Below are 19,598 nucleotides of genomic sequence, written 5' to 3' on the forward strand. Positions count from 1 at the left end.
AGCAAAGACATATGTAACTTCGTATAAGACGAATAAAGTCTAAGGAAAAAACGTGCCTCAGATTTCAAGTAAAAGTCATTCTCGAATAGATGGCGCACACACCTTTAGCCTATCCTCGGCTAGATGGCGTGACGACACCGTTTCATATTTAACAATTTTAACACATAGATATCAGTGAATGAACATGGATCAAAATGATATAAAAATAACAAAATCATTTTATCCATATATATACATTTTTTGATAACTTTATACGTTTTCATTTTGAGTTTTAGTCGTGTGTCGATAGATGGCAGTAAATTTACAGTGACTACAAAATTTACAATGACAGGACCCCTCTATACTATCTATTCTTTTTGGTAGTAGAAAGTTGTACTTAGTAACATTAATGGTAACATAATTAGGTTTACAAAAATCACCACAGCACATAAGTGCATAATAAGTAATAACTAAGCATCTTTAATGGCACTTAGAGTTCGATTTGGTAATCTAACCCCAAGAATACATAATGTTATGACAGTAAAATGAGGGGCGCTGTGAGGCAATCCTGCTCACCATGTTACCTATCTATATCGAATAGCCTAGCTATTAGTCTGTATCTTTAGGGATTTAAATAAAAGTAAACAATTTGTAAATTTTCGGCTAGTAATAACATTTATTGGTTAACCAACCAAATACAAAACCGCCTGGATCAATCACTGAACGACCTGACTTTAACCTTCATTATTTGATCACGTAAGGTTTTCATCTACCCTCAAATGACTTAAGGAGCCATTTGAGGGTAGATTTGATTTACTTTTATTTAAATATCTAAAGATACGGCGTATAAGTAAGGGCGCCGAGATAAAATTTTACCTTGCAAGTGCGCCGCGGACTGAAAATGATTGGGAACCCCTGCCTTAAAGTGAAATACTAAACAAATTTCCCCAGGGGACTAACCACAAAATAGCGAAAGTTATTTACGATACAAGTGCGGAAAAGAGGAAAGTCGAAACGAGTAGCGATAAATTAAAACACGACCGGAGGGAGTGTTTTAAATCGACACGAGTTGCGAATTACCTATTCGTACGTGTATCTTACAACGTTTTACAGTACATATGGCCCTTTAAACTTTTGACATACGCAGGGAATATATACTGTAAAATATGTACTGTAAAATAATCTAACGGACAGTTGGAACACCTTGAGGGCCCGAAGTAGACAAAAAGTATAGGCCCAAGGGTACATTTTGGGTAACCTTATTCAGTATGACCATCTTAATACATTTTTGATCTATAAAATCACCCAGTATAGTATATTCCATGTCCGTCACTAAAAATACGGCAAGTTTGAAAGATAACAATTTTGAATGATTCTCGGTTAGTTTCACTAGACTTATATCGACCGGGATATGAACCGTGATTACCTTTTGTATTGTTTTCGAGCTCCCGATATTTCGACGCAGTTACATCTTGTTCACGGGTAACTGATGCATCTTGTTGACGGGTAATATCAGAAGTTCGAAAACAACACAAAGGGTAATCACGGTTCATATCCCGGTCGATATAAGTCTAGTTTGCAAGATGTCGACAAGCTTTTTGGTGCCTTTTTTGTGATGTAAAAGGTTTGGCAAATTCACTTCAACACATTAAAAAGGAAAATAAACATACAGTGTTGCTATACTAAATTACGTAAGTATCACTTCGATTATTATCGATTTAAAACAAATATCACAATACTGAGTTTAAAAACGAATATCACTCGATTAGAACCAATCCTATCAATCATCAATTCCATCAAAAAAAATATAACATGATATCCGCGCTTCCGGGCACGCACTGCCATCTCGCCATCATGTCTGAGGGACGTGACTCCTATGGGTTATTCTTCCTACCACTGCTCTCCAGGCCTCTCGATCTTCGGCCATCTGCATCGTTACCTGGAGCGAAGTCTGGGTAATATTTTGACCATATCTGACCATCTACTGGGTGCACGCCCTCTACTCCTTCGTACGTCGACACTCCCGGTAATAATGCGCCTTTCTAGCGTGTCCGTGCCGCGTCTGACTGTGTGGCCGAAGAATTTGAGGACTCTTTGGGTACAGATAGTGGATAGCCTTGTGGTGATATTGAGCTCCTCTAAGATAGACTCGTTTGTGCGGCGTTCAGTCCAAGGTATATTGAGCATTCTGCGCCAGCACCACATCTCACGATGACATATTAGCACAGAATAAATAATAGTACTACCGTACAGAAATGACGCTCCTACAAAAAGTTTGACAGCGATTCAAGGACGAATCATGCTGTCCCTTTCAAATGTATGGCACTATCCCTTTCGGGTTGTCCAAATTCAAGTACATTATCTGTGTTCGTGGACGCAAAGGGACGTGTCAACTCTAATAATTGCTCGGAGCAATGCCGAGCCGAATGTAGCCGAGAATGCCCGAAAGGAGTGCCCATATTATCCAATTTTAATATCACTCAACAACACATCCGACTTAATAACCTCCGAGCAAATAATGTTACCATCCTCATCGACATCGCACATCGTAATTTCGACCGTATTCTCATCGCCTTTAACTTCATTTTTCATATCATCGTTCTTAAGCGTGATTTCGAAGCAAGTCGGCGTGGTGGGTGTGGGTTTAGCCTTCTCTTCTAGATTGAATTCGAACGTGTTTGAGAGGGAGTCTTTGGGGCCGCTGTAACCGTCGACGATCTGTTTGGAGACCTCGAAGATCTCGTAACGGGTCGTTGTTAGGCGGTACATACCGTCTTCACTTATTTGGTATCTGTAAAAAAATGTTTTTTGTTAAAAACTTCATTTTTGATACAAGCTTTTATCTATGGAGGGTAGAGGTAAGGAGAAAACTCTTTTATGGGAGAATATTCGCAAAAGTGTCCAGGCCCCAATTTCACCACGGCTACAATTGTCAGTGACATATGTCGAGCGACAATTGTCAAGCGACAGGTGACATATTACAATTTTATAAAATATTTTCTATAGAAATACTTACAAACATGACAGGCATTTTGCTACAATTGTATGTATTACAATTATGTTGTGAAACAAGAATTATTTTTTCTAGTCGACATATTTGTAGAATTGTCGGTGAATCTTGACAGGAAATGAGTTATATGTCGGAATTTCGTGACAATTGTCGTGTTTCTTGTGACAATTGTCATAAACTTAGCAAGAGAAATATCTGTTTTTTTCCGATATAATAAAGGTTATTTAATAATACAATGATGCTGGCAAACAGGAATACGGCCCGCCCGATGGTAAGCGGTAACCGTAGCCCATGGATGCCTGTGACGTCAGCAACAGTGATGTTTTACAATTGTCGCACCTGTCACCGTGGTGAAATTGGGGCCTGCTGTCAGCTATAAATAATAGTTCCAAATCTCTCCAGAGTAGCGCTAGAGTAGCTAAGATCATAGGCGTTATTGACGGAGTGAAGTGCGCTGTCAATGATTTGAATTTTTTTATCAAATATTCTAGATATTGTGGCGCAACCTATTTAAGGTTTTTTGACGAACACTTTTTGATACATGGGGATTGTTTTCCTTACATCTACCTTCCATACTTTTATCAATAAATAATAGGGGGTATAACTGCAATGTTTTGCCGCCGGAGTGCAGCATTAGCGCCTATCGTAAACCATAGAGTAACTTATACATACTGTGGCTTAAACTAATTTTTAGGGTTCCGTACCCAAAGGGTAAACACGGGACCCTATTACTAAGACTCCACTGACCATCTGTCTGTCACCAGGCTGTATCTCATGAACCGCGATAGCTAGACAGTTGAAATTTTCACAGATGATGTATTTCTGTTGCCGCTATAACAACAACTACGAATAAGTACGGAACCCTCGGTGGGCGAGTCCGACTCTCACTTGTCCGGTTTTTGACAAGTTGTCACAGATAGGTAATAAAATATGGCATTGATTGATTGCTATTATCAGGAAGGCGGAAAATCGTGCAGAATGGAGAGCCTTGGTGCACAAAATTACGACCTCATGTGGTCGCGACCCTCAGCAAGCTAGCCAAGTCAAATCCTGAACTTTAACTACATCCTAAGCGAACTAGAACTTGGCACCCATATATATCTCAAATCTTTTGCCGGCGAAGTCAACAACCACGCATATTCTTATTGAAATTGGCTCTCATTTCATATTTATGTTTTTGATTGTTCACCTTCACAAGATGAGTCGTCAATCTACTACCGCTTGAGAATACTGCCATCCTTCTCGCACATAAGGCACACGTATTTCTCTCTCGCTCACTTAAAGGTTTAAGTGAGCGAGAGAGAAATACGTGTGCCTATGCCCGAAAAGAAAATGCGGGCCTTCACCAAATGCCTCATCAACCGACTACCACTACATGTATAACATCTTCCCTCTTTTTCGCACACGCGTTAAACCCTATTTCCCTCTCACTCACCTAAACCTGCTATGTCCGAACGGCCACTGCACACCATGCACCTTCACAAGATGAACCGTTAATCGACTCCCTCTCGAGAACACCTTGCCGTCCTTCTCGCACATGTGGCACGCGTATTTCTTCCTCTTCTTCTTTCCTCGTTCCTCGTCGGAAATGTCGCCGTCTTCTTTCTTGCGTTTCTTCTTTGTGTGTGTTTCTATGTGCTTGCGGAGATCGGATTTTGTTATTGCCCTGAAAATATTAAATATTGAACTTTATAACTTTTATAAGTACATATTAACTTATTATGCTAGAGTGGAAAATTAGTAGATTATACAACAATGGCATAAAGTGACCCATTTCATGCGTGGAAATTTAGCGGACCGAACTTAAGCGAGGACCGATAAAGACCGAGGATAAAATGGGCATTTATGCCCGAGTTATATACTTTGATCGTGAGGCAAATACATAGAAATAGGTATCAGTTATTTAAGGTTATTATACTTTATCTTTTAAGAATAAAGAAAATCATACTCGGCCACGCGCAGCAGTGGCAGATTGTATGGCAGATGCAGGACTTTATTGAAGTCAATTTTGTAAATAAATCTGTGGAACGACTCATAATGAATGCCATACGAATAAATAAATAAATCGAAGTCAAGAAAGGTCGTTATAAATGATTATACTTTATGCACTAGACGCAGCGGTCGGCAACCTTTTAGCAGCCAAGGGCTACATAGTAGTTAACGATGGTGACGCGGGCCGCACTTTGTTAATATTTATGACTTTATCAGACATTGACGTTTGTTAATATTACATACAAAATAGCCAGGAAGGCTCGCGGGCCGCAAGTAAGAGGTTCGCGGGCCGCATGCGGCCTGCGGGCCGTGGGTTGCCGACCGCCGCACTAGAGTATAAAAAGCAACTTTACGCCGCGTACACGCGACTTTACGAGCATGAGAAGTAAAAAGAAAGCTACATACCATTGAATTATTATTACTACGTATAGAACCGGCACAGAGAAATAGTATTTTGCGCCATGAGTTGATGTTGTTTTGACAACAAACCAAAGAAGCGGAGCGTGTATCACGCGACCTAAACGCGTAAGCGCCATGATTTTTTTTCGGCGCTTACGACGTTTGGTCTCGTGGTTGCGATTGCGATAATTTCATTGTTTGGTATGACTTGCTAGACATCTTTACAAAAGGTATTACGGATACTACTTATTTCCGTCATCCTTTGTACTGGGAATGGTAGGGTTGGAGTCCCTCGAGGTAAGGCGTAAGCAAACCTTGCCTTACACTACTGTCTACTTCTAAGAAATCGTATTGACAACCCATCCGTTCTGGAGCGTATGTGTATTTTTACCCCAGACAACTACATAGCTGCAGTAGGGCGTAGCGCACGTAGAGCCAGAAACCTTTTCGCATATCCAAATGTTCGCACCTATCACGGTTCAAACGCACCCACGTACAGTCAACTGTAAAAATATGGGTGTAGACAACTCACTCAAAAATATGTGTAGACAACTTACCCAAAAATATGTCCCATAGTTGTTAACTCATTGACATAAGAGTTATGGGACATATTTTTGAGATGACTTGTACACTCATATTTTTACAGTTGACTGTACCGAGCAATAGAATTACTAAATAACTTTATAACTTTATAGCACAGATATATTCGCAGACAAGTGGCCGTCCTTACAACGTAGTATCACGATTTTTTTAAACTCTACTTTTTTTTTTGTAATCTCTATCTCTATACCTATATGTAACTTAGTAATAATAATGTCGATATGTATGTTTAATTTAAGATCCTAGAGATAGTTCGAAAAGTGTATATATGTTTATCTACACACATATCATAAACTCTCTATGATACCTTCAAAATCCGTAAATAATGGCCCACATTACGATAAACTGTTTTGTTACATCAAATTTCTTATCTCAGGGTGACCACTCTTTACTATATCCCAAATTCCCTGACTTTTCCCGGTTATCCAGGCGTTTTTTCAAGTTTTTCCCTGACCATAATCTTAAATGTAATAAATATAAAATATGTAATTGGAATACATTTTTGAGTTTTTGCAGAATCTGAATTAGTCGTCATTATATCCAAAAAACCGACCCTACCCGTGAATAATCAGTTGTTGGATTTTTTTTCGTAGGTCCCTCGAGGGGGGGGGGGGGGTCACTGGGAGTGTAAATTCAAAAAGTAGTGTTCAGGCTCCTGTGTATATTCGAAAAACGGTTTTTCTTGAATAACTCGGCCTTTTTTGATTTTACAGTAAAACCGTGAGGACAAAAATTTTAGGAAATTTGATTCTCTACAAGTTTGATCCTCACAATTTTTCTTCTAGGATCGATATTTTGGAAATTAAATTTGAAAAAAGAGACTAATTCAAAATATTTTCATCATCTACTAGATACGAGAGATAGAAATTGGGAATCTAGTGGTAAAGTGGTATTGACCACTCGATTTCAATTCTATTAGTAGAATTTAAACGCCTAGTAGTGGAGATATCATTTAACGAAATTAGAGATGGGTAGTGAGTAAATACTCACGGGTAAATACCGAGTAAATACTCAGTATTTACTCAATATACCCGTATTTACTCGTTTATACCCAAATTGGTGGGTATAAACTATTTAGAGTGCTGAAAGGGGCATATACATTTGAAATATAGGTGTATTATGGAAGCCGCTACTGGATTAAGTACTCAAAATTGTAAGAAATGTATTTTTAAGAGGGGCACTCCATACATGTAACTAATTGTCACGAAAAAAAAATTCAGAAGCCGCCAACGTGTTGCACATAATTAAATTGGTCTTTAAAAATAACTGGAATGTTTCTAAGAACAATTTTGGATAAATTGAATATTTTTGGAAATAAACCGTTTTGAAAGGCCAAAATAATGTTTACATCTCTATAACTTTAGAACGAAATGAAAACATATTAAAATGAACGATATGAAAACATATCGGGAGATTAGCCCTATAATAGAGTACAAAAAACAATATTTTGAACATCATCGGTTGAGCCATTTTTGAGTTTTCTTTAAAAAACCCTTAATAAAAGGTCGTAAGTGCCGCGTAAACACGCACTTTTGCGCGACATGCAGTTATCTAGAACATCGATAGAATTGAAGTATATATTTTTAAAGTAAATACCTTCTTATTTAAAACAAAATTGTTAACTATGCATTATCACAATTTGCCTCTCACTAATAATTACCTTTTTTTCCTAAATTAAGCGACCTGTATGCTTTTTATTTTATAGATATTGTTAATACACGTTAGCACTCTTCAATAAAAGACAATTTTGTTCTTAAATCTCACTTTTTGAATATTTTATAAGCAATCGTTTTTACCCACCTAATTGAGTAAATACGGGTATTTATCGGGTGCTTTGAGTAAATACCGAGTAAATACTCAGTATTTACTCACCCCTACCCATCTCTAAACGAAATACACGAAATCGAGTGGTCGAATTTCAAAAATCGGCCCCCTGGACTTAAATTTTCTATCTTTTTGTGTAGCTCCTCCGTGTACAAAAAAAATGATCCACGCGGCTCGTAATGCTCACTTTACGAGCCGCGTGGATCATTTTTTTTTAAATATTTATTTTGTCTATACCGCCGTGGTAGGATATAGCGTTACCTATTATTAACCTATTTAGCGGCAAACGTACGACCCCAATTTCATAGAAAACCGCAAATCGATGTACGGGGTTAGCCGTTTGGCACACGCATACTAGAGATCAAAATAAAATTTTTGACCCGCAGTTCCTAAAAAAAAAATCCATAGGAGGGGAGTGCTGAGTCATTGTTTTTTTTTTATGAGAAAAGAAAATTTTTTTAGAAACCAATCGTGTATGGTAGGGTTAAAGAGGTATTCCCCGTTGGATATATGGATATTACGTATCATTTTATGATTAATATGCACCGTATCTGCAGTACAGTTCCATTAAGTCTCGTAGAATAGATACTGAAGTAGGACTGTATCACTTAGTATTATTGAAAAATTAAAAAAAAATACTAAATGAAATTATTTTCAAAATTGCTTTATTAGGGTTAGATATGAGGATATCACGTATCATTTGAGGTATATTGTACAAAAAAAATCAGCCATATCGTATCTGGAGAAGCCCAAACTTGGTATGTTTTGAAAATTATTTTTGTTTTAATTTAAAAAAAATGGCTGAAATGTAATGATGTGGTATAGTTTTAGAATCGCCTCAAAAAGCTTTTCTGAAAAAAAAAAAATCCCTCCCATACAAAAAAAACAATGACTCAGCACTTCCCTCCTACGGGAAATATTTTTAGGAACTGCGGGTCAAAAATTTTGTTTTGACCTCTAGTATGCGTGTGCCAAACGGCTAATCTGTACAACGTTTGGGGTTTTTAAAGTGAACAGGTTAGCACATTCACTGCCCCCGACGCAAATGTGCGTCCACCGTCATACAAGTTTGTTCCTAGGCCACGCCCTCTGGCAGTGAATGCGTTAGACTAATTATAGTAGATATATAATATTTGCAGATTATACATAGATTATAGATATATAATGAAGCGATGGTGGCCTAGCGGTAAGAGCGTGCGACTTTCAATCCGGAGGTCGCGGGTTCAAACCCCCGGCTCGTACCAATGAGTTTTTCGGAACTTATGTACTAGCCACGGTTTGTTGTACAATGTGAACAAAAGCGAATGCGTTGTCTTTAAGGTCAGAGGTAAAGCTACACCCAAGTTTCCAAGTGTCAAACTAAATAGCCATCCGCTACGAATAGTGGATCAGTTTAAATATTTGGGACACATGGTAACCTCTGACCTTAAGGACGACATAGATATCGAACGCGAACGCAGAGCGTTGTCCGTGAGAGCTAATATGATAGCCCGCAGGTTTGCTCACTGCTCCAAAGATGTAAAAGTCACCCTTTTTAGGGCTTACTGTACGACTTTCTACACAAGCAACCTGTGGGCTGATTATACTCATAAACGGTACAGCGCTCTGCGTGTTCAATATAACAACGCTTTCAGAGTGCTGATGGGGCTGCCCAAATTCTGTAGTGCATCGGGGATGTTCGCGCAGGCGCGAGTAGACTGCTTCTACACCACCATGCGCAAGCGAGCTACATCCCTTGTGCGCAGAGTGAGGGCCAGCTCCAACAGCATTCTGAGAATGTTGGCAGGCAGAATCGATTGCCTGTACTTGAATAACTGCTGCTTGATACACGCACGCAGAAATAAATAAATAAATATAGTTATTTTAAGGATAGTTATGTAGTTCTAACACTAGGATAACACTATTTATATTACTAACACAAATGATCCTCGATGGTCGTAAATAAAGAATTTATTATTATTATTATTATTATGTACCTACGAAATATCATTTGATATTTACCAGTTGCTTTTCGGTGAAGGAAAACATGATGAGGAAACCGGACTAATCCCATCAAGGCCTAGTTTCCCCTCTGGGTTGGAAGGTCAGATGGCAGTCGCTTTCGTAAAAACTAGTGCCTACGTCAAATCATGGGATTAGTACTCAAGCGGACCCCACGCCTATTACTTATTCTGTGCCCAGGCTCCCATGAGCCGTGGCAAAATGCCGGGATAACGCCAGGAAGAAGAAGATATAATGTTTGCAGATGGTAAAATTAATACATACAGAGACAATTTTTATTCCCTGACCTCCATTAAATTTCCCTGACAATTCCCTGACTTTTCCATGACTAGCGAAATTCCCTGACTTTTCCCGGTTTTCCCGGTTTTCCAGAAAGTGGCCACCCTGTTATCTGTGAAAATGTGGTAATAGCTTCATTACTATATCAAAATCGATTTGGTAATGACATTCAAATTTCGAACATCTCTGGAAAAAAAGGCAATTTGATTTGACCCCTATTCTAATATCAGTCGAGATGACGTTTTATTCGAAATCAAATGACAATTGCATACAATATTGACAAATCTCGCTTGTAAGTTGGTATCGGACGATATGGTAATCGACCCCGACTCTAGTTTGTCTTTGAATTAAAAAAAAAACTACGGATGCGTGACATGCGTGAAAAAAGTTTTCATTTGCCGCCATTTGACGTACAGTTTATCTTTTAATTAGTTTGTAAGTAAAAAATAATTTGTTTTGTTGTTTTTGAAGTAACTATAACAAAAGTTTCGTGTAAAATGTGCGATAAAGATATTTCGGAGACGCCATCTCATATCCGCGAGTTCCGCCAGAGAGGAAAGTGCCCCAATGTCGGCTGTAATATGAGGTTAGTGAATATATCATAGAAAGTTTATAATATGTGTGTAGATAAAGCAGTGTATGTAACTGTACATAATTAGGCATTAAAACACTCGTGTGATACTATTATGAAACTCATTTCATTCGTTTCATAAACCCACACTCGTATTTTAATGCCTTTCATTATGTAGCAGTCACATAAACTACTATTATGATACTGACTATTGCAGTAAAACAAATGTAATTCACTGAACACGTATAATTTGAAAACTTTTTAATAAAAAAATCAATTTCCGGTAACACCCTGTATAAAAAAAATATTATTCACAAAATTCACTAAAAACACTATTTTGATCGTTTTAAACTAATTGTCTGCGTTCCGCATAGTTTGTAAACATGAAAGGTAAAAAAGGAATACGGCTGAGAATTTAGCTGGAAAGGAAGAAAATGTATTAATGTGGCGAATATTATGGACGATGATGGTTGACAAGTTGGCGAATGATACCTAAATTTTGAACCGCTTGTTTATACCGCCCGTCCAACGAGGCTTTTTGAATTTTGACGATTTGTAAGAAGAAGAAGAAGAAGAAGTATGCGGATCACAGATGGCGAACCAAAATTATGGCACAAAAATACAAAACAAATAATTAGGTGGTTATAAAAATTAGAATTGGAAAACTAACGCTAACATTTTCAAGTATTTCGGTCTTGAAGTACAGGGGGAAAAAAGGTAAATGAGGCAAATGTGGAGGCACACGCAAGGGTGCCGGCACAGATGGCGCACAAGATGGTGTCTTCAAGCAGGCCGACGAGGTAAGCCACTCGCTTCCTGGCGAGCGCGTATGGCAGCAGACCGGTCGATAACGATGAGGCTTCTTCACTCCACCAGTGCTCAGCGCCGACCTACGCACGGCTTTGGTGGCCAGCAGTTTACGAGGAGCCACTCATCTCCGGACGCCGACTCACGCACGGCTTAGGTGGCCAGCTGTCGACGAGGAGCCTTTCCTCTCGTCGATTAACGCGCACTTTCGACACTTCGCATTAATTATCAAACTGGTTAAACGTTAAACGTTGAAAATCTAGTTTAAAAAAACAGCCCGGATCACCAACGACTTTTTGACACGAAATCCACAAACCATCTGCCAAAAAACAAATTCAAAGTTTTCTTTCTCGAACATTCTATAGTAATAATAATAAGTGAATACTTGTGCGTGCAGTGCGGGCAGGCGTGCGTGCGGCAGTGGTCGGGCAGGTGGCGGTAGCGCACGTGCTGCGCCAGCGTGGCCAGCGTGGGCGCCGACATGTCGCACAGCGTGCACGCGTGCTGCGACACGTGCTGCCGCGCGTGCTGGCGGAGCAGGTACTCCGTGGCGTACGAGAAGCTGCACACGTTGCACGTGTACCCCGGGCGGCCTTACTTGTGCGTGCAGTGCGGGCAGGCGTGCGTGCGGCAGTGGTCGGGCAGGTGGCGGTAGCGCACGTGCTGCGCCAGCGTGGCCAGCGTGGGCGCCGACATGTCGCACAGCGTGCACGCGTGCTGCGACACGTGCTGCCGCGCGTGCTGGCGGAGCAGGTACTCCGTGGCGTACGAGAAGCTGCACACGTTGCACGTGTACCCCGGGCGGCCTTACTTGTGCGTGCAGTGCGGGCAGGCGTGCGTGCGGCAGTGGTCGGGCAGGTGGCGGTAGCGCACGTGCTGCGCCAGCGTGGCCAGCGTGGGCGCCGACATGTCGCACAGCGTGCACGCGTGCTGCGACACGTGCTGCCGCGCGTGCTGGCGCAGCAGGTACTCCGTGGCGTACGAGAAGCTGCACACGTTGCATGTGTACTCGCTTGAGGGGTGGACGTTCTGAAACAATATACATATAACTTTTAAATGGTGGGAATTAGTTTTTGATTTTGATGGCCCATGCAGTGCAAGTATCATTTATACGTCATCATTTCATAGAAGTTTGACGTTTAAAACAACACTCGCACTGCGTATGCTATCAAAATCGCTGCAGACTTTTCTTGGTCTAACTCTAGCAACCGAATGGACGCCCACGTTATAAACTAGTTATTTATCTCAAATCTGTTGTATACACGGTGGCTGAAAAATATGCTTTCCTGTTGCCAGGGAGGTTTTTGGATTATACTGAGTAACTTTTACTATGAGACTAACCCCAAAATCGCGAAAATAAAAATTTACCCTCCCATAGAAAAACGACCAACCAAAGTAGAACAACAGAGGCAGAGTTGGTCCCATAGTAAAAGTTGCTCAGTGCGTAACATAAATTATAAGCAATAACTAACAAATGTATGGACCATACGTTGTCTTTAATAAAGAAATTTAAATTTTTCATAATCCCAAAACGGACGGAATGGAGTTATTTTTTAGCCACCCTGTACATATAAATGTTGCTATGTATTTTTCATATCACAGTAAATGTTGTATTGATTAATTAGGTACAGTTATTGTTAGTGTTTAGTGATGAGATTACCGACCTGCCTCGTGCGGTGGTCCACAATTTTCCTGTTGGTCGCGAAATGCCGCCCGCAGTGGTAGCAGGCTATCAGGCGCTCGCCTGTAAGGATAGTTTTTCATTAATACCTATATAATTTTAATATAATATATATAAAGATTTTTTTTAGAGTCACGCGAACCCGCCGCTACTGACAAACTACACTACATATTTATGTTTTATCTGATGTAACCAATATTCCTTTCTTTTCTTTTTGTACAATAAATTTGATGGCAGGTGGGCCAAAATGTTAACGGAATGGTGGCCGCTTACAGACGAAAGGAGTGCCTGGCGTCCGTTGGCTCGTTGGGTGGATGACATCCGGAAGACTGCGGGTCACTTCTGGATGAGATTGGCTCGGGACCGGGATAAGTGGCGTACTCGAAGAGAGGCCTATGCTCAGCAGTGGGCGATAAAAGGCTGATATGATGATGATGATGATGACAATAAAATGTTTACTTACTTACTTACAAAGTGGGTGTGTGTGAGTATGTCTGGTAATAGTTTTCGTTGCTAAAATAGTTATACAAAGAAAACAGAGCTCGTAGGTAAGACCTTACCTGTGTGTGCGCTCACACGCCCACGAGCACGTGTGGCGCGCCGAATAATGTGTGTGCAGCGACACGTGGTTCAGGAATGCCTGGAACGTTTGGCTATACTATAAGGCCTTACCTGTATGTGAGCGTACGTGCGTGGCGAGCACCGCGGCGCGCGGGAAGGAGGCGCCGCAGCCCGCCCACGAGCACGTGTGGCGCGCCGAGTAATGTGTGTGCAGCGACACGTGGTTCAGGAATGCCTGGAACGTTTGGCTATACTATAAGGCCTTACCTGTGTGTGAGCGGACGTGTGTGGCGAGCACCGCGGCGCGCGGGAAGGAGGCGCCGCAGCCCGCCCACGAGCACGTGTGGCGCGCCGAGTAATGTGTGTGCAGCGACACGTGGTTCAGGAATGCCTGGAACGTTTGGCTATACTATAAGGCCTTACCTGTGTGTGAGCGGACGTGTGTGGCGAGCACCGCGGCGCGCGGGAAGGAGGCGCCGCAGCCCGCCCACGAGCACGTGTGGCGCGCCGAGTAATGTGTGTGCAGCGACACGTGGTTCAGGAATGCCTGGAACGTTTGGCTATACTATAAGGCCTTACCTGTGTGTGAGCGGACGTGTGTGGCGAGCACCGCGGCGCGCGGGAAGGAGGCGCCGCAGCCCGCCCACGAGCACGTGTGGCGCGCCGAGTAATGTGTGTGCAGCGACACGTGGTTCAGGAATGCCTGGAACGTTTGGCTATACTATAAGGCCTTACCTGTGTGTGAGCGGACGTGTGTGGCGAGCACCGCGGCGCGCGGGAAGGAGGCGCCGCAGCCCGCCCACGAGCACGTGTGGCGCGCCGAGTAATGTGTGTGCAGCGACACGTGGTTCAGGAATGCCTGGAACGTTTGGCTATACTATAAGGCCTTACCTGTGTGTGAGCGGACGTGCGTGGCGAGCACCGCGGCGCGCGGGAAGGAGGCGCCGCAGCCCGCCCACGAGCACGTGTGGCGCGCCGAGTAATGTGTGTGCAGCGACACGTGGTTCAGGAATGCCTGGAACGTTTGGCTATTCTATAAGGCCTTACCTGTGTGTGAGCGGACGTGCGTGGCGAGCACCGCGGCGCGCGGGAAGGAGGCGCCGCAGCCCGCCCACGAGCACGTGTGGCGCGCCGAGTAATGTGTGTGCAGCGACACGTGGTTCAGGAATGCCTGGAACATTCGGGTATATTTTATTTCAATAAACAGATATCGTACCTACAATACCTAAGTAGGGTCAAGAAAGGAACAGTGACTCGGAAAAAAGGATGCTACAGTCACATTCATTCATTCAATACCGTTTTTGCGATTAGTACTCTGTGTAGCTGAATATGTAATCATTCACCTCAACTCTCCTACCGATACCTATATTTCATGAGACGAGAAGTTAAATACATGACGATAACGCACTTTTAAAAGACTTCATAAATTAAGAAGAACTATTCTGAATTTGGTTTACCTGCATAGACTTAAACTTGTCCCCACACCCGACCCACAGACAGCAAAAATCCTCCTTCAACAGCGGCAGCTTGTTTCTCAAGCTGGAATCCTTCTTGCAGCAGGTCAGCTTGAGCGTGGCTTGGGCGTTGAAGCCGATGCCAAGCAGGCGGCCGTGGTAGGCGTGGTAGTTCATGTGGCGGCACAGCTCGTCGAAGTCGGAGTTGCTGTGCTTGCAGGAGTCCCATAGGCAGGAGTAGGTTACTGAAATTTTAAAACCAGTTTGTACACAGAAAAATAGGCCCTGCTTTATGAAGAGTGAGCCTGAGTGAGTGAGCTTTAAAAAGAGTGTGACGTCATCACAGATAGGTACAATTTTACTAGTAAAATGCTACACTGAATATCACTACTAAAGCATTATGCTGCATCATTTTACGATGTGATAGCTTAATGTTCATTCCATTCATTTATTCATTTAGTTATTGTAGATGTTTTAAATTTATAAGAGTCATTCATTAACTAAGTGCGAGTCGGACTCACCCACCCTTCGAGCAATACGGAACACCGAGTTCAGTCGCGCGAGTGAACACAGCAGCAGAAAAAATGCCTAATTGCTCGGTTTTTTGTTGTAAAAAGAGGTCGGGGACATCAAATTTACAAAAAGGTGTTACATTTCACATGTAATAATTTTTTTACATATCATACATTTAAATTCATTTAAACACAATTATTATATTTTAGTCTCGTGTAATTGTTGGATTTATCGATTTTGCTCGCCCAGTACAAATTGCGGATCGGTCGAGCGACAAATCCGACTTCTCATATCTCAGAAAACAATAAAATTCTTCGACGAAAATGTGTTAGTGTGCGTGTTGTGACACTTGTGACTCGTCCGTACACAAAAAGAGATCGAGATGTGCAAGATTTGTCTGTGTAGGGTGTCATTTTCTATGTATTTGTGTTATCATTACAGATTGGATTTTGTATGTAAGTGTGTGAGAAGTGCGACTGTGTGCACGCGGGGGGAAACCCCCGCAAAAAATAGCAGAATGATTTGTACGGTAAGATATCGCTTGGGCCCCTCCCTTCCGACGTGTCGGAAGCTGGTGTTGCTCGAAGCGCCCACCGAGGGTTTCGTACTTTTTAGTATTTGTTGTCATAGCAACAGAAATACATCATCTGTGAAAATTTCAACTGTCTCACTATCACAGTTCATGAGATACAGCCTGGACAGACAAACAGACGGACAGTGAAGTCTTAGTAGGGTCCCGTTTTTACCCTGTAATAGCCTTTATTGCTGATACTAAACATAAATAAAACATATTTTACATACTTAAAATCTTATTAACTATTAGCACATCGGTTTTCGGGTTTAGTGGTCAGCGTCACAGATTAATAAATAGTTACTACGTAACAGATACTTCATTCCCAAACAAAAGCAAAAATACCTACGCTATAATAGCCTACAGAACCTTAATAATAATACCTGCTGCTCAGGACAAGAAGAAATGTAGCATAATTACGCGCACAAAGAGTCGAGACTGTGTTGCCCGCCGTTCGAGTCACGTGCCAACGCGTCATCGTAAGAATGCGCTAGGGTTGTAGCTACCCTACCTATGATGATTATTGTAATAAAACGAATGTTGCGAATCAAATATGTTTTAGTTTTAATATAATGATTAATAATTTTTTCACTTCTCGGAATTCTCTGTTATTAAAATTTAATAAGTAGTTGAAAATATCCTAAATCGTGTAAATAATTTTAATAAATATTCAGGAGCAAAGCAACGGACAATCAACGGTTTTTAAAAGTTGTAATACGGTGCTACCAGGCCGTTTAATTATTACGTCGTCAAAGTTATTTAAAAATACTTTTTCTAACCCTTCAATATAATTATTAAACTTTCAGGTGGGACCTTTAGCCCGCCATAAAAAGATGAATTTTTATTATAGGCTTTTTCCTTTGTTTTTTTGACTTTTTCACCCATCTACTGCACAATAATTACGTGGTTTCGGCATTTCGAAGCATAAGCGCGGGAAACGCGCGGTGCAATGCGGTGCAAGCGCTGAGGCGGGCGTTCGGCGGCCCTCTGTCGGTTGTATCGTCGACGATACGCCGAGCGGTAGGCATATAGCGCGTGGCCTTGAGCGTGTGACGGAGGCCTGTCAGCGTGTCAAGTGACACATAGGCCTCTTCCAGCTTCCTCCATTCTGTTTTGTCTGCTGCTTTCTTGGGCCATTCTACTCCTCCGATTTTTTTAATATCATCTCCCCACCTTTTGAATTGGCCGCCTTGTTTCCTTTTGCCATCCCGTGGGAACCACTCCGTTATAATTTTGGTCCATTTTGTCCTGCTATCTCTTGTCATGTGTCCCGTCCATCGCCATTTTAGCTGTCTTATTTTCATTACTATATCCTTCACTTTTGTCGCATTTTTACCCATTGAGTATGGAACCCTAAAAAGTGGTCCTGCTTCCATACTGAATTGGGTCAGCAGGTCAGTACTCAGCAGTAGGCACTTCATAGCATGTAGACATAATTATGTGTTGTCTTATTTAACCTCCTGAGCCACTGGTACCTAATCTTTTTTTACATATTCTACAGTTTAAATTGTAAATAGTGGTTCCAAATAAAAAATAAAACAACTGCTACTGGGTCTCAGGAGGATACTCGTTCTGGTACTTGAGGTGAGTTAGTTGGTAGCAAACAATAACTAAAAGGTTTTAATACTTTTTTTAAATATGTCTAAACAAATATTGAAATAACATACTTTTACCATCCTCCTCAGTAAGTTGCAAGTCTGAAATGTGGTTTCGGCAATGGTCCTGGAACTCTCGGTAGTCCTCAGTGACAAGATTGCATGACAACCATCCACATTCCATGCGCACATCTTTGCTTCGCAGTTTTTGTAATTCCTGTAAGAATATAAGGAAGTTAAGACTATTTACTTATTGACTTTTATTTTTATTTTATTTTTATTGACTTTTTAGTTTACTTAAATCTCCTTTTTTTTTCTCAAATGTATGAATCTTGTATACTTATTTATAAATCTACCTTTAATGTAGTTTAGTCATGTAAGCCTGACCTGTAATTTATATTATCAATAAAATATGAGTATGAGTATGAGTATGAGTAAGGTCCTTTTACTTGCTACTGCCAACTCAATAGCTATTAGCGACTATCTTAGGCTTGTGTAGATTGAAAATATTTGCCAATAACTATAAATAAGCTTTGCAAGTTCACAGTCGCATGGAGTCACGACACTGCAAATGTGCTTAATTAAGAGTGGTGGTGTTTTAAGCATTCTTTTTAAAGTAAAAATGTAGAAACAAAAACATCTTTAAATCAGCCACTGGACAGATACTCTACACTAAGCTCCACAATTATCATGTGGACGGGAACATGCCCAAGATTTCACAAAAGAGAAATAGAAATACACAATTATATAAATAGAGACACAGACCCCAACTAGAGATGGGAATAATAATGGCCAAGAAGAAGAAGAAGAAGACATAGACATTGGGGCAAGAATAGAGGAGACAATTGCAGTTTTGGAATTAATAAATGATTTCAAAAGTAAAGTTAGCATTCATATAATTTGGACAGAACATTCTCATTTGGTGTGCTAATAGAACAATAAAAACGTAATCTGCTAGATTTTGATATGCCAACTTCACAGACATTGGTGTGCCTGGGTGGACGTGGGTTGCGTTAGACTGCAAGATTGGCTCGAATTCGTGCTTGACACCCAAAATGGCACTGCTGCTGCTGGCACCATTCTTATGCCCGTAAGGCCCGTCTTTACAAAGTAATATAATAGCAAATATATAAGTCAATGATAAGTATATGGTCATACCACAGCCTTAGGCTCCACTGAAGGTTCCCCTACGCCGTTCGGCACGGTCGCGTCATCCTCAGCGGCGGACAGCAGAAACTTCTTCCTAACGGCATTGTTCTGGATAATAAACTGAATATCATTCTTATTTTGCTGCGACAACTTTTTCGGCTCCTCGCTGTTCTGCTTCTCAACCCAGTCCTTGCAGAAGTTGTACCGCACGTCTGTGATGGGGTCGTCTGCAGCTTTACTGACTTGATCGCTCTGCCCGCTCATTTTCGTAATGTTAAAATAACACACTTCATGAAATATGAAGCTGAAAGAACGTGTGTAGCTTATTTATTTATTCTTCGGTTTTCCGAACTAGTATGTACTTCATCTGTGATGGGATATACTGAACTTATGTTAGGAGAATACAATATTTTTCGATTATTCTGAAGTAAACATGGAACAAACCATGAACAAACAACGTAGATTAAATAACACTGTCAGTGTCACTGTCAACTGTCATTGTCAAGTACATGCGCCGTGTGTTTTATTTGTAAAATTACTTAATATAGTCTGTCAAACTACTTTATCTGCTTTGTCAGTAGAAAAAGACGCGAAATTCAAATTTTTATAGGA

At 41.2% G+C, this 19,598-nt stretch overlaps 1 protein-coding gene across 1 annotated transcript; it reads right to left on the reverse strand.

Moving 5' to 3' along the window:
* Nucleotides 1-2,076: 2,076 nt before the first annotated feature.
* Nucleotides 2,077-19,422, reverse strand: LOC134798625 (histone H4 transcription factor). The gene is made up of 8 exons (XM_063770990.1): nt 18,996-19,422; nt 17,910-18,054; nt 15,162-15,403; nt 14,752-14,875; nt 13,127-13,206; nt 12,274-12,491; nt 4,425-4,655; nt 2,077-2,770 (listed from the first exon to the last, which is right to left on the reverse strand). Exons 1-8 carry the CDS (start codon nt 19,248-19,250, stop codon nt 2,440-2,442), a joined length of 1,626 nt encoding a protein of 541 aa, XP_063627060.1. The 5' UTR covers nt 19,251-19,422; the 3' UTR covers nt 2,077-2,439.
* Between the last annotated feature and the right edge of the window lie 176 nt (nt 19,423-19,598).

The sequence above is a fragment of the Cydia splendana genome, chromosome 17 (genome assembly GCF_910591565.1).
Source record: "Cydia splendana chromosome 17, ilCydSple1.2, whole genome shotgun sequence".
Taxonomy (NCBI): domain Eukaryota; kingdom Metazoa; phylum Arthropoda; class Insecta; order Lepidoptera; family Tortricidae; genus Cydia; species Cydia splendana.

Excerpts from the sequence above, each read along its gene's own strand:
- LOC134798625 (XM_063770990.1), bottom strand. The coding sequence starts at position 19,250 with ATGAGCGGGCAGAGCGATCAAGTCAGTAAAGCTGCAGACGACCCCATC. Across the intron at positions 14,876-15,161 it reads ACAAGTTTAAGTCTATGCAG|GCATTCCTGAACCACGTGTC; the intron begins GTAAACCAAATT and ends CGAATGTTCCAG. Across the intron at positions 12,492-13,126 it reads TGGACCACCGCACGAGGCAG|AACGTCCACCCCTCAAGCGA; the intron begins GTCGGTAATCTC and ends ATATTGTTTCAG.